The 15,839-nt window shown below is 37.8% G+C and overlaps 1 protein-coding gene across 6 annotated transcripts in view; it reads left to right on the top strand.

Annotated features, from left to right (window-relative positions):
* The window catches only part of UTRN (utrophin), a 359,524-nt gene that overhangs the window by 107,364 nt on the left and 236,321 nt on the right, over nucleotides 1–15,839 (top strand). For all 6 annotated transcript variants that reach the window (XM_069010451.1, XM_069010452.1, XM_069010449.1 and 3 more), the window contains 11 exons: nucleotides 2,345–2,458; nucleotides 3,278–3,433; nucleotides 4,313–4,483; nucleotides 6,727–6,906; nucleotides 8,502–8,636; nucleotides 9,149–9,298; nucleotides 10,677–10,838; nucleotides 11,166–11,294; nucleotides 11,734–11,907; nucleotides 12,483–12,638; nucleotides 14,000–14,170. In XM_069010451.1, the coding sequence (XP_068866552.1) occupies nucleotides 2,345–2,458; nucleotides 3,278–3,433; nucleotides 4,313–4,483; nucleotides 6,727–6,906; nucleotides 8,502–8,636; nucleotides 9,149–9,298; nucleotides 10,677–10,838; nucleotides 11,166–11,294; nucleotides 11,734–11,907; nucleotides 12,483–12,638; nucleotides 14,000–14,170 (1,698 nt within the window). The remainder of the gene's footprint in view (nucleotides 1–2,344; nucleotides 2,459–3,277; nucleotides 3,434–4,312; nucleotides 4,484–6,726; nucleotides 6,907–8,501; nucleotides 8,637–9,148; nucleotides 9,299–10,676; nucleotides 10,839–11,165; nucleotides 11,295–11,733; nucleotides 11,908–12,482; nucleotides 12,639–13,999; nucleotides 14,171–15,839) is intronic.

The raw sequence follows: 15,839 nt of genomic DNA, 5'->3' as shown, positions 1-15,839 counted from the left end.
TGATGTGACGGAGGCTCCCCCAAGCTGACAACACATGCATTAGTGACATGAACTGGGAGTAATGTTTTACTGGAAAGACTGTAATACTCGTGATGGGAAAAGTAGAGAAGGCTCACTTTATCAGTTTTGCATCTTATATTTTCTAGAAGAAAATTTCTTTATCTTGTATTCTCTGTTATCATACCTCTAGTAATGTATGGCTTGCTGCATCTTTGATTATGTATCATTTTCAGATCTTTTAAATCTGCTGCATGGCTGTACATCATGTGGTTTTTCTAGGAGTAAACAAGATTCAACACATTTGATCTTTGTTCTGGCTTGGAATAAATTTTAAAAACTGATCCCGGAGAAGTGAAGCTCTGTAAGGAAAACCTTATAGCAGAATTCCAGTACCTAAAGCGATACTGCAAGAGAGCTGAAGGAGAACTTTTCACGTGGGCATGTAGGGATAGGACAAGGGATAACGGGCTCTAAACTGAAAGAGGGTAGGTTTAGATTGGATATTAGGAAGAAATTCCTTGCTGTGAGAGCGGTCAGGCAGTGGAAAATGTTGTCCAGAGAAGCTGTGGATGCTTCATCCATGGAAGTGTTCAAGGCCCATTTGGATGGGGTCTAGTGGAAGATGATGCTGCCCATGGCTGGTGGGTTGGACTGGATGATCTTTAGGGTGCCTTCCAACTCAAACCATTCTATGATGAGGATGTTTGTTTTAAAAATTGTGAGCTCTTGTACATCAACAGCCTACACTGGTTATTTGACCATTGATAATTATTTACCTGTGCAATGCAGGAGCATTTATGTAATTAAACTTTTGTAGGCTTGGTTTGTGATTCAGCAAGTTATTTAAATGTGTGTCTAACTTTGAGTAATCCCACTTAATTCCTTTCAGCTACTGATGTAAATAGCTTATTGTAAGGAAGCTAAATTAGTTACGTGCTGAAGTGCCTTGTCAAATGACACCCTTTATAGATACGTATTTTTTTACATTAAGCCATAGTTCACTGTTAAGCATCCTGGGGTCTGTCTTTTGGAAAATGATTTTCAGGCTAATCATCTGCAGGAAATTAATCCAAAATGGAAAAGGAATGAGGAAAATGTCATGACTTTGACCTCAAATGGTAGCATTGATCTAAAAATAAACATGAACTTAGTCATGTTTTTCATTAGTGCACACGTTTTTTGAGAAACAGTGTGTAACAAACATACTGATTTTGCAAAAACTGTTAGTGTGAGGTTTTTAAGGAAATGAAGTGTATGCTTTCCTTCTCTGTGACATGCAGAGTAGAAGGTAAAGCTGATGAGCTGTTCTGTGATGATTGTGTCAGGATAAATAGATGCCATCTATTAAAAATTCCAACCAAATAGTCCAAAAATGTTGATTAAAAGAAGTCCAGCTATATTAATAAAAAATGTCAACCACATAAGTTGATTGAGCCAGAAGAAGGAAAATCTTGTCTCTGTGCAAATCTCTCTCTAAGTTTGTGTTGGTTTTGTTTGTAAGGATGATTTGGAACATCCATGATTGCATGGCAAGGAGATGACCATGCTTCTGTCTCCTTCCCTTCCTACCTCATTGCAGGGTATAAGGCAACTGCCAGTTGTTAGATCAGATTATTCTGAAATTGGGTGTGTGTTTACTTTTTCCCCCAGGAGTTGCTCTAGTGAGTACAATAGCTGCTATTGGTCTCAAACAGCTAGACTGATTTTTTTAAAATTTTAGTAGTTAGTCTGATCCTATCTGTTTTTTTCCTTTTATGTGTGTCTCACTTATGCAAATGGCTTTTCCAGCACAGTTTCTACCTGTCAAGGATGTTTAGCATTATTCACTCCTCTTCTCCACATATATGTTGTTATAGGGCCCTCTCTTTTCCTTGGGAATGCATTTGTCTTTCAAAAAAGTGCAGTGGAAACAGTCACACATTTTTTTTATCATAAGTTTTAGGCATATTTCCAGCCTTCAGCCAGATCCTTCATGTGAAGAATAACCACATCATTCTTGAAGCCATGCTCTCCTCCTTACCTGATCCTGTGCTTTGGTGGGATAGATAGCCTGGAACAGTGCAGTGTCACTTAAACCATGCTCTGGTGGATGGAAGATTATCACTATTGCGAATTTAACATTCATATAAATTTGAGAAGAGAGACATTTGGGATACCCCTTTTCCTCCCAAAAACCCCAACAAAACATACCCAAAAATTAAACCAAAATTGGTCTGATTCAAAACCAAGACTATGCCAGCAGCTTGTAAAATATCCTTTGCCAGCTGCTAGAAATTGAAATGCAACAGCCATACATTCTTCATCACAGCAATGTATCAACTGTTCCTTGTTCTATTTGATTCAGACTGACTCAAAAGTTGTTCAGAAGTGGATGGATGGTGTGAAAGACTTCTTAATGACAGAAAAGGCTGTTCAAGGAGATACTGAAGGACTTCAAAGGCAACTTGATCAGTGCACAGTAAGTTTTGCTCTTACAAGAAATCTTTTGAAATAACAAGTAGCATCTCTTCTTTATTATTTTGCTTGTACTATTAAGTACTCTCCATAGCATATTTCATAAAGCCCACCAGAAAATTTTTTATCTTTCTTCAGGCCATGTTTGAGTCGGTTTCTTTTGTGTAGCTATAATATTTTGTGCTTTTCAAAGGTCTTCACTGTATTTACAAATAATTATCTACAAGTTGGCGTTATTTCCTCTATAAAAAGTTTATATATATTCCCCAATTTTTTGTGATTATGGAATTGAACCTGTGGGTGAAAAGTGCTTTCTGCATTAAACTTACAAGGGCAGTAAAAGTAACAAGTAAATAACTCTGATTAAAGTCCTAAAGTTTAGAGTTGCATCTGTCTTACAAGGAAGATTCCTGGCTAGTCAGTGGCCCATAATGATCACAGTTATGTAGAATTCCATCTTATAGTAAGTAATTACAGTGTACCTTCAAATGTTTGTTTCCAGGAGAAGAACATAAATTGAGGTATACCAGAAACAGCAGAATATTTAGTGCATGTAATCTTCAAACTTGTGTTGTTTTGGTGTTGGCATTTGGCATATGAAAATGTTCATGCTGTGTATGGCAAGCTGTACTTTGTTCTTTAGTTGCATAGTTCTGATGTTTTAAACCAGACTATTTTAAGCAGTCTGGTATTGAACACAGTATCAATCTGCTCCAAAAAGTCTTTCTGGAATAACTAAAAGTTGCAAAATTTTGGATACTGTTATAAATTAATGTAATATCTTGCTAAAGAACAGCATTAATTTTCCCTGATGTATGTTCAGATGTTCATCAATGAAATGGAGACAATTGAACCATCACTGAAAGAGATGAAAGAAGTAGAGGCTGCTCTAAGAGCTCAGCCCATTGCCAGCATAAATACTTGGACTAAGTCTAGGCTAGTAGACTGCCAGACTCAATGGGAGAAACTGAGCAAACAGGTGAGTTCTCCACATGTTGCTAGTGCTTGCCTGTTACTGCAGCTGTCAGCTTGTGTGGCATTGGGAGGATGGTGAAGAGGGGAAGTGGTGAAACAGTGGGATGAGAATGTTTTATTTGTTCCACTGTCAGAGTGGCTGAAGTCCAATTTGAATACACATATTTCTTGGTACCTAACTGTAAGGAGCAAAATAAACTCTTTAATTGTTTGTAATTAAAAATTAATTTGTTCACTTTTCTTTATGCTGCTCTTTCTGGGGAGTGTGGGAGGAAAGTCTGACTTTTTTTTGTTGTTTCTGAAGTCTGGAATATTATTCTGTCCCTGCATAATTTTTGTCTGCTTCCAAGCAGCTTTGAAAAATAAAAGGCTATAAATAGACTACCACTGCAGTGTATTTAGTAGTTTCTTTTGGGTGGAAGCTTTCTGCTGTCTGTAGAAACATACTTCTTTTGTTGCAATTCCTGATGAAAATCTGTGTTGGAGAGCTTTGCTGTTGATATAGATCCAGATTGTCTGGGTTGTGGAAAGAAGTGAGGCCTGAAGAGTGTTCTATTGCTCGGTATAAAGATATATCTAGCTATGTGATACTTGTAATCAGAAGGGGATTTTACTCTGTCTGACTTTTTCCAGGGATTGTTACCAGTTTACATTCAATGAAGGGGGAAAAAAAAGCCGTATTTTTCCTTCCCTCACCTCTAGATTTTGTTGATCTGCTAAAAAGGGTTCATAAGTCTGTGTATGCATGTAAAAGTTTCGTTAATTCAAAAAGCCTGAAAAGGTTTTGGTAGTGAAATGTTTTAAAAAAGACTTGTGTTTTTTCACATATGCAAGGACATTTAAGTAACAAAGCTGCTATTTCTTTCTCCACCTTGGATTCTAGATCATTAGTCAGAAAAATCGCCTGTCTGAAAGTCAGGAAAAAGCTGTAAATCTGAAGAAGGATTTGGCAGAGATGCAAGAGTGGATGACCCAAGCTGAAGAAGAATACTTGGAGAAAGATTTTGAATACAAGTCCCCTGAAGAGCTAGAGAATGCAGTAGAGGAAATGAAGGTCAGTAGTGCCAGCTCATTGTAGAGGCTTGATGAAAGAGAAACAAAACTTTACAGCTTTGGGGGTTGACCTTTTATGGAATTATGTTTGTGGAAAGAAACTTGGGTCATGACAAGATTAGTGGTATTTTTCATCTTTGCTTTGTGGAATTTTTGATTTTTAAAGCATAAACTATAAAAGCAGATGTTCTTTTTGGCTACGAGGGCTAGGGATTTAATAATAAATAACAGCATCCCCAGCTGTTGAGTCAGGCTTATTATGTATAGCATATTAGACAGTAAAAATATAGGAAGTTTTTGCAGAAGACAAAACTTGAGAGAGGTATAGTATCATCTTTTACTTCTATCTAAATTAGTGGTTGTAAAAACATTCTTCTGCTTTTAGCTCTTGGACCTCAGTTTCTTGTCCCCTTAATATTGTAACTCCACATTTAGATATTAACTTTAAAACAGGTGTGTTGTAAGGTTATCATGTGTTCATCTGTTGCAAACAGTGTTTTTTTTTAATATCATGAGTTAGAAGCCATCTACAAGGATCGGTGAGTGATGTTGGTCCCTGCTTCTCTAGTTTTGAGTCTGGTGGCCAAAGAAATGGAAAGGAAGGAGATATTTTTGTCTCATTAAAATATTGTCAGTTGAAGAGATAATTTTCTTGGATATATGTACAGAGTAAATAATTCTCTGCTTTTTAATCTGAGAGCTTAGTCATATCTTCATATATGTTTTGACTTATGTGTACACTTTTTAAATGAGTATCCACTATACTGTTACTTGATGGGCCATAAAAAAAAATTTCTCCCTTACAAGTGCTTTGACAAAACTATTTGAAATTTTGAATTGTTCTTTTTGAAGGGGTTTTTTGAAGCAGTCCTTAACAAGAGTTTTAATGTGTTCATGTCCTTTGAAGCCATTTGAGATCACACAGTCTGACAGCTGGCTGAACACAAGCCAAGGAAAGAATGAACCTTCCTTTCATTGGCAAATCTGTGAGACTTTGAGCACATTTACCTTTGTCAAATCCAGATTATATTGTGTATGCTATGACAGTTATGTCAGTGAGCTAGTAAGCTTATTGTAACACTTACAATTCCTCTTTCATTTGCAGTAACAATATTATCCTAGGACTACTTCTAGGACTGGGAAAGAGCACTCTCTGGATTTGGCACATTTTTGCACATGGTTTTAAGTTTGCCAGTTCTGCTCTCATTTGAACAGAGTGTGGAACTCCTGCTGACATTTGGAGGAATAGGTTTAAGATAAGGCTAGGTGGTTTTTGATAATTGTGCCGTAAAATGTTTCCAAAACTTTCTATTCTTTGTGCTTCTATTAACTGACTTTTTTTTTATTGCCTTACATTTAGAAGGCATCTTGAAATATATGTACAAAAATTATACTAAATTCTACTATAAAGTGCAATGCCTTATTTATCAGAGGTATTTCAACTGCATAAAACTATTCTTGAAATCTGAAAAGAAAGTCTCTGTTTCTGAAGGGTTTTATTTGTCTCAGCAGGGAGACTCAGACTGGTCTGCCTGATCTGTCTTCTATCTTCCAGCTTCCTTCTTCCTCATTTCTGGCTAAGGCAAAATTTGACAAGTGATAATACAGTTTCTCTAGATCTGTGTGCTGGGAGTTGTACTGTACTTATCCTGAATATGTGTTGCCAGGCTCCTCTGAGTGTAGTTAGATTGAAGGAATTCTTCTAGCCATCCTTTTTGTGTTTTCCTGAAGCACACCCAACAGCTGTGGGGGAGGTTCCAGCTTTGTAGTTGCACGTGTTCTGAGTAATTACATCATCTTCCCTGGATAACTTTGGGAGATAGTTACTGAGCTCTGAGACTCATAATTTCTGTAAGCTCACCCTACCTTTTTATTCCTGATATGCTTGTTTTTAGCAAACGTCTATTTTCTTTTTTTTCTGGTTAATTTGTTTTTCCTGTTTGCATGGTGGCATAGAAATAGCACTGAAGTTAATTTTTTTTTTTGCTTTGAGTCATGATTTTTTTTAATGAACAAACCATAAATGGTAAATATATCTGTATGCTTAATAAAACAGGATCTTTCAACACTTGCTACCATGATCTGAATTCCATGCAAGTTAGTGATGTATGTTGTTATGTGCAGGCCCAAGAAATAGATTGGCAACAAGACCTCCAGTGGAAAACTGCTGATCTTTGATTTGAGTGGTGAGTAGCTGAGTGTAGGGCAATTGAAGGCTGATCGTGTAACATGTTTTTTTGACAGAGAGCGAAGGAGGATGTGTTGCAGAAGGAGGTGAGGGTGAAGATTCTCAAAGACAACATCAAGATGTTGGTCACCAAAGTGCCATCCAGTGGTCAGGACCTGGCAACTGAGTTGAACGTTGTGCTGGAGAACTACCAGCTACTGTGCAATCGGATCCGGGGGAAATGCCACACTTTGGAGGTAAGAAGATAGCTCTCTGCTTAGTCATATCTGTTCAATACTTTTACTGATGATCTGGATGAGGGTATCAAGTCTACCCTTAGTAAATTTGTGGGTGACACCAAATTGGGTGGGAGTATTGTTCTGCTGGAGGGTAGGAAGGCTCTGCAGAGGAATCTGGACAGGCTGATTTGGTGGGCTGAAGCCAAAGGTATGAGGTTCAACAAGACCAAGTGCCAGGTGCTACACTTGGGTCACAACAGCCCCATGTAGTGCTACCGGCTGGGGGAAAAGTGCCTGGAAGATGTCCAGTGGAAAAAGGACCTGGGGGTTCTGATACACACCCATGGAATGTGAGCCAGCAGTGTGCCCTGGTGGCTCAGAATGGCATCTTGACATGTATTAGAAATAGTGTGGCCAACACTAGGGAAGTGACTAGGGAAGTGGTTGTCCCTCTGTATGTACTTGGCACTGGTGAGGCCACACCTTGAGTGCTTTGTCCACTTCTGGGCCTCTCACTAAAAGGAGGACATTAGGGTGCTGAGAAGGTCAGCAAAGCTGGTGGAAGGCCTGGAGCACAAGTACTATGAGGAGCTGCTGAGGGAGCTGGGAGTGTTTAGCCTGGAGAAAAGGAGGCTCAGGGGTGACCTTATTGCTCTCTACAACTGCCTGACAGGAGGCTGTAGCCAGGTAGGGGTCAGCCTCTTCTCTGAGGCCAGTGACAGGATGAGAGGAAATGGCTTCAAGCGGCTCCAGAGGAGGTTTAGGTTGGACATTGGGAAGAATTTCTTCTCAGAAAGAATGATTAGACATTGGAATGGGCTGCCCAGGGAGGTGGTGGAGTCACTATCCCTGGAGGTGTTTAAGGCAAGACTGGATGTGGCACTTAGTGCCATGATGTTGTTGTCAGGGTGGTGTTTGGTTACAGGTTGGACTCGATCTCTGAGATCTTTTCCAACCTGATTGATTCTGTGATTCTGTAAAATAAAACAGGTGGCAAAAAAGGGGAATGGAGAAGGACACTGCAAATGTCTGAATACAGTAGCTTCAGCATAAATGCATTTTACTCCTTTCCAAGATTACTTTCCCTTGGGATGATGTCTTTGGAATTCATAACACACCATCTAACTTTGTTTTTATAATTGTATTGTATTCAATGCTTTGGCAAATAAGTAAACTTGTCTCACAGACCTGTTATTCATCTGTGTGTTTTCCAAAATGGCAAAAAAGGAACTTACCAGAAATTAAAGGTTAAAATCCAATAATAATCAGAATATGTGATTATGGCCTGGGTTAGGGTGTGTGTGTCCTGTCTTTCAAAGAGGATTTTGTTACATTTGCATTTTGTAACATTCTTACATAGTTATATGAGCCTTTATGTCAGTGAAAGTTTTAGCACGAATTTAGAGACTACTATGCTCATTTCTCTGTATCTTCCAGATTTACCTGCAGGTTTTTCTATCTAGAACATACTGTACCATGGAATATTTTTTATTATTTTCTACTTGTCTCTTTTAGATGAATTTCTCCAACACATATCTTTAAGTTGGTCATAAAGTATATGACCTATGCCTGGCATTCTAGGCTAATTTTTTTTTTTTTCCTGTTGCTCCTAGGAAGTGTGGTCCTGTTGGATTGAGCTGCTTCACTATCTTGATTTAGAAACAGCTTGGCTAAACAATCTGGAAGAAAGGGTGCAAATGACAGGAAACCTGCCTGATAAATTGGATGCTGTCAATGATGCTCTTGAGGTATTGTAATATGTATTGTGATTCTATCAGATGAGTAACTTTTCAGATAGCTATGTTTAAAAAAAATAAAATTCTGCACTTCAGTAGCATACTGAAATGTGCTGAGTATTCTGATTCTTCACATTAAATGAACATATTACTCTGAATTGGAAATGGATATTTGTAAGATCCTCCACCAAAAGTGGACTTTTGCTGTATGTGATAGTGCCATACTTGGTACTGTGATAAAATGCTCTCTCCTAGCCTGTGTAAATTGATTAATTCCTTCCAGGGCTATAGCTGTATGAAATGATATGAGTAGGGAAGAAGGGCTGTGAAGTTTAATTATCTAAAGTAAAATCACCTCTGTGCCATAATGCCATGTGCCATTATGAATTAAGCCGTAAGTAATTTATGCTTTTAGAGCACTCTCAAGACGTTTGATGTGTTAGGCTTGTGTATGCATCCAGATTTCCAGCTCTGGAAATACAATAGTATTCAGTGTCTTGACCTTTAAAACTTTTTCTGATTAGTCCCTGGAATCAGTCTTGCGTCACCCAGCTGATAACCGAACCCAGATTCGGGAACTTGGGCAGACATTGATTGATGGAGGGATTCTCGATGACATCATCAGTGAAAAATTGGAAGCTTTCAATGCCCGCTATGAGGAATTGAGTCACTTGGTAAGAACTTGGGGTTAGGGCTGAAGTAGACTTCACCTTAAGTCTGAGATAATTCTTGTTAGCTGAATTCAAAGATGCCAGACTGCAATACAGGAAAAGAATAAAAAGCGTCAGTGTTGTCAGCTGTTTTCAATTTGTAAAAATATGCAAAGAGTAAGATGCTTCTGTTTTTCTTGCCATGAGTCAAGTTTTGTTTTGCAACCTTGCACTGCAGGGATGCCCTGGTATTTTTCAGATAATTTTGACAAAAAGGCAGTTCCAAACTCAAGGAACAGCTTAATATTAACAACTTAATATTGCCTTGCTACTGCCATAAATACTGGTCATTTTCTCCCCAGCTGTAAAAATGAGGAGCATAAGTAACATTTTCACTCTTAGAAATAGCTAGGAAGAAGTCATACTGAAATAAAGAACAGAAGGAAAACATTCTTCCCATTACTCATCTATTAGGTTGTCCTCTTGCTCTTCTCCTACTTCAGTCTAGTCTTTTATAGATTTAATAAGCAGAGGAAGACTAGCTGTATTTCAGGTACGACAGGTCTGTGACTTGTGTTCTGTATCCTGATAATGCAAGTCCCTGCTGAACTGTAGAATGGGAGATTTTTCTGTCACTGATGAAATGTAAGAGGGAATTTTGGTTCATCTTCATTACAATGAGCAACATGAATGCAGTGCCCTCCGCTGGGGGCTGTGTGCTGGCATTTAAGTTAGCATTGACTACTGTTTTTACTGTTCAAACTACTTCATTGCCATATAAAAACCTGTTTTCTATGCCAGCTGCAGCACTGGCACACTGGGCTGTTGACAACTCTCTACATCTCTGTGTGTGTGTGTGTGTGTGTGTGTGTGTCAACATGCACTGGTCTGTGCATGTGCTGATAGTGGGAATTTGTGTTCCTGTGCAGGTAGTGACACTTCAGATGCTATTGAAGGAAGAGGCAATAAAGAGAAAAACTGTGCATTTCTGTTTTGACAGTATAACTGAATGAGTTTATTGTTTTGAAGGGAGTGTGAACATTGACATATCAAACAACATTCATCTGTGGTCTATTGCAAAGTTCCTGTTTCTCATTGAATAACTAGTTTTTGAAACTGGTGTGGTTTTAAAACAATACTTTCTTCAAAGGTGATAGGAGAGGTGTGTTTTCATTATCTTGTATGTATCTAGCAGCAGAACTCTCCTTCTATTCCACTGTTCGTCAGTTTTTGGTTCAGAAGCCATAGCAAGCTTCAAAAATTGCTGCTTTCTAGGATTCTTTTTAGCCAGTCCTCCAGGCATAGGATTTCTTTGGGTCCCTCCCACCTTGTTTTGAGGAAGTCTACTGTAATTTGTATTGAATTACTGCTCCATCTTGTCTTACCTTTCTGTCCTTCTCAGGCGGTGAGCCGACAGATCACCTTGGAGCAGCAGCTTCAGACCATGCGAGAAACCGACCACATGTTGCAGGTCTTGCAGGAAAGTTTAGGAGATCTGGATAGACAGCTGACATCTTACCTGACTGATAGGATAGATGCCTTTCAGATGCCCCAGGAGGCCCAGGTATTTCTATATAGCTCTTCACTACAAAACTTTTGGAAATATTTCATGATAGTGCTCAGCCTAGACTTAGTAATTAATTTCAGTCCTGTGCTGGTGCACCAGGTGTTATCTTTTGTAATCTGGAGTGTTTTCTTTTTTTTAGGAAGGTTGTATTGAATAACAGCAGCTTTCAATTTAGCAAGCTGTTAGCGAAGACAGAATATTTAAAATAAACCTGGTGGTGTTTAAGTTTTAAAGTAGATTTACTTCTGTTGGGTAGTAAGAAATCTCTTCTCTCTGCAAGCAATTTTGTAATGTATTTTTTTTCCTGTTTCTATGATATGGCAGAAAATTCAAGCTGAGATTGCAGCTCATGAATCCACCTTAGAGGAGCTGAAGAAAAGTGCTCGCTCTTTCCCTCCTGCTTCTCCTGAATGCAGGTCTGCCCGTGGTGGAACTCAGCTGGATGCTTTGCAGGTAAAGACACGAGAGTTGCATTTGCACGCTCCTGTGTCAGCCTGTAAATTGTTTGGTGCAGTCAGCTGAACCTCAGAAGAAAATAGTATGTGCTTTTATGTGCTTTCATAAGGAAACAAGCAGCCCTAGATGAATTGAACAAGGAAGCTTAAATTTTACAAGTGTCATGGGATAAATGCTGCAAGTCAGGAAGTCTCTGTATTTGAGCAGAATGGGTATTTTCAAAGCGTATGATACAGAATTACATCTCTATTGCACCTCAGGTAGAGGTTAGGAATAGGTGATGGCAATGTTATTTGCCAAGCCAAAATTCCATATATATTGATTTGTGGTAGTGTGATGGGTTATAATCTGTGGTGGGAGATGCTTTAAATGTTATTTTTTTGAAGTGCATGTACTAATTTAAAACAATCTTTCAACATAATATTCATTAAAACAGAGGAAGCTCCGTGAGGTATGTACAAAGTATCAGCTTTTCCAGAAACCAGCCAATTTTGAGCAGCGCATGTTAGATTGCAAGCGGGTGTTAGATGGTGTAAAAGCAGAACTTCATGTCTTGGATGTGAAAGATACCGACCCAGATGTAATCCAAGCTCACTTGGAGAAGTGCATGGTATGTATGCAATGTTCATGACTCTTGCTTGGGGGTGCTTTTTTTTTTGTGTGGTTCTTGTTGCTTAAACTCTCTCCTGAAGGAAATTTTGCTTAGAGTCATCATGGAGCTATTGCAACTCATTGAAAAGTGCTAACAGAGCATTTGATAACTAAAAACCTTGTATTCTTATAGGACATAAAAGTAGTGGACTGTTGATCATAGATATGGTGGAACAGCTGAGTTTTTATAAACTCCCTTCCCTGGTTCATCCCTATGCTCTGGAGAAGCATCACAGTATTTGAACAAAACAAATACTATACATAAGATGAAGTACAGATCATGTTAGCCTTGGAGTAAACACTGTTAAATTATTGATCTTATTCATTTTTAGAAAATAAAAGCTAGAATAAAATATAGGACATCAGGAGTTTGGAATCTTCTTGTCAGATATTGCTATTAATTCATAGCTCAGAGTTGAAGTGCAATTAACTTCAACTTTGAGGACCTTAACTTCACTTAAGGTCCTCAAAGGAAGCAGAGTCAGAAAATTTTCACTACAAATTGATCACCAATATACATATTTGTGCTTCTAGAAACTCTATAAGACCCTCAGTGAGGTGAAATTGGAAGTTGAAACTGTCATCAAGACAGGAAGGCAAATTGTACAGAAACAACAGACAGATAATCCCAAAGGGATGGATGAACAATTGACAGCACTGAAATTTCTTTACAATGACTTGGGCGCACAGGTAAGAAAAATAAATATATGTATGAATATTTGTCTGCATGTAATTTCCCTTCTTTGTAGTTAGATAGTGTTTTAAGTTTGATTCTAAAGCTGATAGTATGTAGTGTAGTTGCTGCATCCAGAAGCAATCAGTTGAGAGATTAAAGATTACACTTGCCTCCCTGGAGGAGAGGTAGCCTTGAAGGAAGGAAGGTTCACAGAGTTTTCATTGCCCTGGCAAAGCTGACCTGCCATTCATTAAAGTCCTTCAAGATAATTTATGGTCAGATTGTCATGTGACAAGTGTGAGTCAATCTGAGTTTTTTTAGGAGGTGTCATGGTTTTGAATTGTAGTCCATCTAAATGGTTGCTCTCAGTGTGAAAGAGAAAATGCAGGCAAACCTGTATTTCCCATGAACTGCATTAAATTTGCATAATTTTCTTATTAGGTGAATAGTTACTTATCCAAGAGAAATGTTTAAAAATGGCTAAACCCTTACAGGGCAGCTAGGACTCTCTATCTAAATTAAGATGGAATCCCAAGTGGATATGTTTGGTCAATGCTCTGTGAATGAACTGTGGGTAAAGGGTCAGATTACAGTGTTGGAGTATCTTGGAATGGGTCCTGGGAAATATTTTGCACTTGTAAAGTTGAGAACATTCAGGAAGGTTGGGATTCTAGAAAGCATGTGGACAAGAGATTAGGAAAGGATAGAAAGGCAGAGTTATTTGCAGTATAATGTTATGATTTTTCTTTTTGAGCTGAGAACAGAGCACTATTTTTCGAAATGTCAATTGATTCTGACTACTATGCTTGGAGTTATTCTCAAGTCTGTGTTAAAATTTGACCAGGCTAATTGTGGAACCAGTGTGAAATACAAATGATTATACTGCAGCAAACATCAAATTTCATATTAATTTTACTGATATATTTTCAAGGGCAGACTAGATGTTGAGTGAAATTTTTCTTTATAGCTTTCTGCTAGCAGGCCTTTCAAATTACTAGGAGGAATTGAATTTTACCTGTGTGAGTGACTGACTGGATTCTATGTTCCCTTGAGTTTCAGCTAAAGGATCATAATAAAGTGATAAACATCAATTTGGTGATTGCTAGCTATAAGTAAACTGGTATGCAGGTTTCTTTACCTTCTTTAAGTATATCTCAGTTTAAAATTATTTGTATATATTCTGTGTTGCATAGTAAGATACAGATGTTTATGAACTTTCCTTTTAGGGTCCTTCCTTAAAGCAAGACAGTTTTAAGATGCAAGGATTTTATATATTTAGGTGGATATTTTAGCTGGCTAGCACTTCTGCGTTTGCTGTCTTTTAAAATCTAATTTTGTTTTCTTTATTTCCTCTTAATTTTTTTTTTTTTTGTAGGTGACAGAAGGAAAACAAGACCTCGAAAGGGCAACCCAGCTGGCTCGCAAAATGAGGAAGGAGTCTGCCTCTCTGTCAGAGTGGCTGGCTACCACTGAAGCTGACCTCGTGCAGAAGTCCACTTCAGAGAGCTTGCTTTCTGATCTAGATTCAGAAATTGCCTGGGCCAAAGTAAGCATGCTTACTAAATATTTGTAGAATAAATTTCTGACATTATGGCAATACTATGTAGAAGTGGCTGTGAGTTTAAATCCCTGTAACTTGTTGCTAAATCTCCCACATCCTGAAATTTCAGTAGATTCAGTAGTTCATATTCAGTACCTTACTGAATCTGATCTGTTTTCATCTTGGGCATCTTGTCTCAACCTTAAATGGCCAGTGAAATATTTAAGATATTACTACATATTTGGTCCTAATAGGTATTTAAGACTTCCTGTATCTCTTATACATTTCACAAGTATAATATTCCTAAAATTATCAGGAAATATAATTGTGGACTGGGTCAAATATTTTATTAGTAGAGCAAACTGAAAGTGCATTGAATGCAAAATGCATTTAATGAGAAATTTAGTTTGTAACTTTTCATTGAAACAGCTTTCTCTTCAAAACCGTGACTTTGCAAACCAAGAGGCTACTGTAATTCCCTATTTTCTTTCACCTACAAGTCGAAGCTTTTAATTGAAATAGGCAAATGTCTTAGCTACTTTGCTTCAGATTTTCTTTGTATTTTCTCGCGCTGTAGAAATTTGGATATTATTTAGAGTTAGCAACATGTCAGTTGATACGGTTCAGTAATACTGATCTTCCCAGTTTTTGTTTTCTGTCACTTTTTACTTCTGGAATGGGTCTGTCTGCCATGTTAAAACTTGAAAGCTCACCAAATTGCAAACACATCTAATATAACTTGTTCTCATGCATTTCAATCAGGATTAGCAATTATTAGCAGTAGAGTTTTGCTGTGGCAGTATCCCCAAGATTCCTCTCCAAACAAACTTTTAAATCCTTATTGCAAGTATACTTAGCATACGTTTGTAAGCCATGCAAATAATGACTCTTATGCCACACCATCAGGAGGACAAGTCCTTTATGTTGCATGCAAAGTTGTCCTTTCTGTTTTAAGGTTTTCTAGAGGCAGTTTTAAAATGTAGTGACTTGAGTATTTGTTTCTGTTCCTAAGACAATAAGTTATGGTAAAATAATAAATTATTTACTTCATAGATAATAAGATGTTGAAGGAGCTCCAGGCACTGGTTGTGATTAAGTGCATTCTTTACCACACTGTACACTGACATCAAAGAGCTTTCTAAGTAGGCAGATATCATCAATAATAATGGGTGATCTTGTATGGCAAGAGGTCTATTTTCCACATGGAAACAATGTACTGATATTCAAGAGATGACATATTACTTAATTTGCATGTCAGTATACATACTTTCAAAGAAGGTGGGGTTTTTTAGATTAAAAAACCTATTTAAAAGCAGAGATGACTTAGAAAAAAGGGCGGAGCTAAAGATACATACATTTACATATCTCTATATAGATAATATAACAATAGGGATTCTGTAATATGTAACCAGTGAATGAACATCTGCAGTAAAGAGTTGTGATGGTTCTCAAAAAAAAATTCAGTCTTGGCCTACCACATTTCTCATTGTTCCCAACTGTAAAAGTACTTTAATAGGAAGAGATACAGAGAAATCCAGAGTGTCTCTTGAAATTTGTGTTCTGTGCTTTACAGTGCAGAAAAGAGCCTTTTAAAATTGGACTTAGAGAGTAGTGTGATTATTGTGGATTGACACTGGCCTAGCACCAGGCACCCACGAAAGTTGCTTGCTCACCC

The sequence above is a fragment of the Aphelocoma coerulescens genome, chromosome 3 (assembly GCF_041296385.1).
Source record: "Aphelocoma coerulescens isolate FSJ_1873_10779 chromosome 3, UR_Acoe_1.0, whole genome shotgun sequence".
NCBI lineage: Eukaryota > Metazoa > Chordata > Aves > Passeriformes > Corvidae > Aphelocoma > Aphelocoma coerulescens.
Note: the sequence above shows the minus strand (reverse complement) of the source record. Positions and strands in the feature narration are given on the sequence as shown.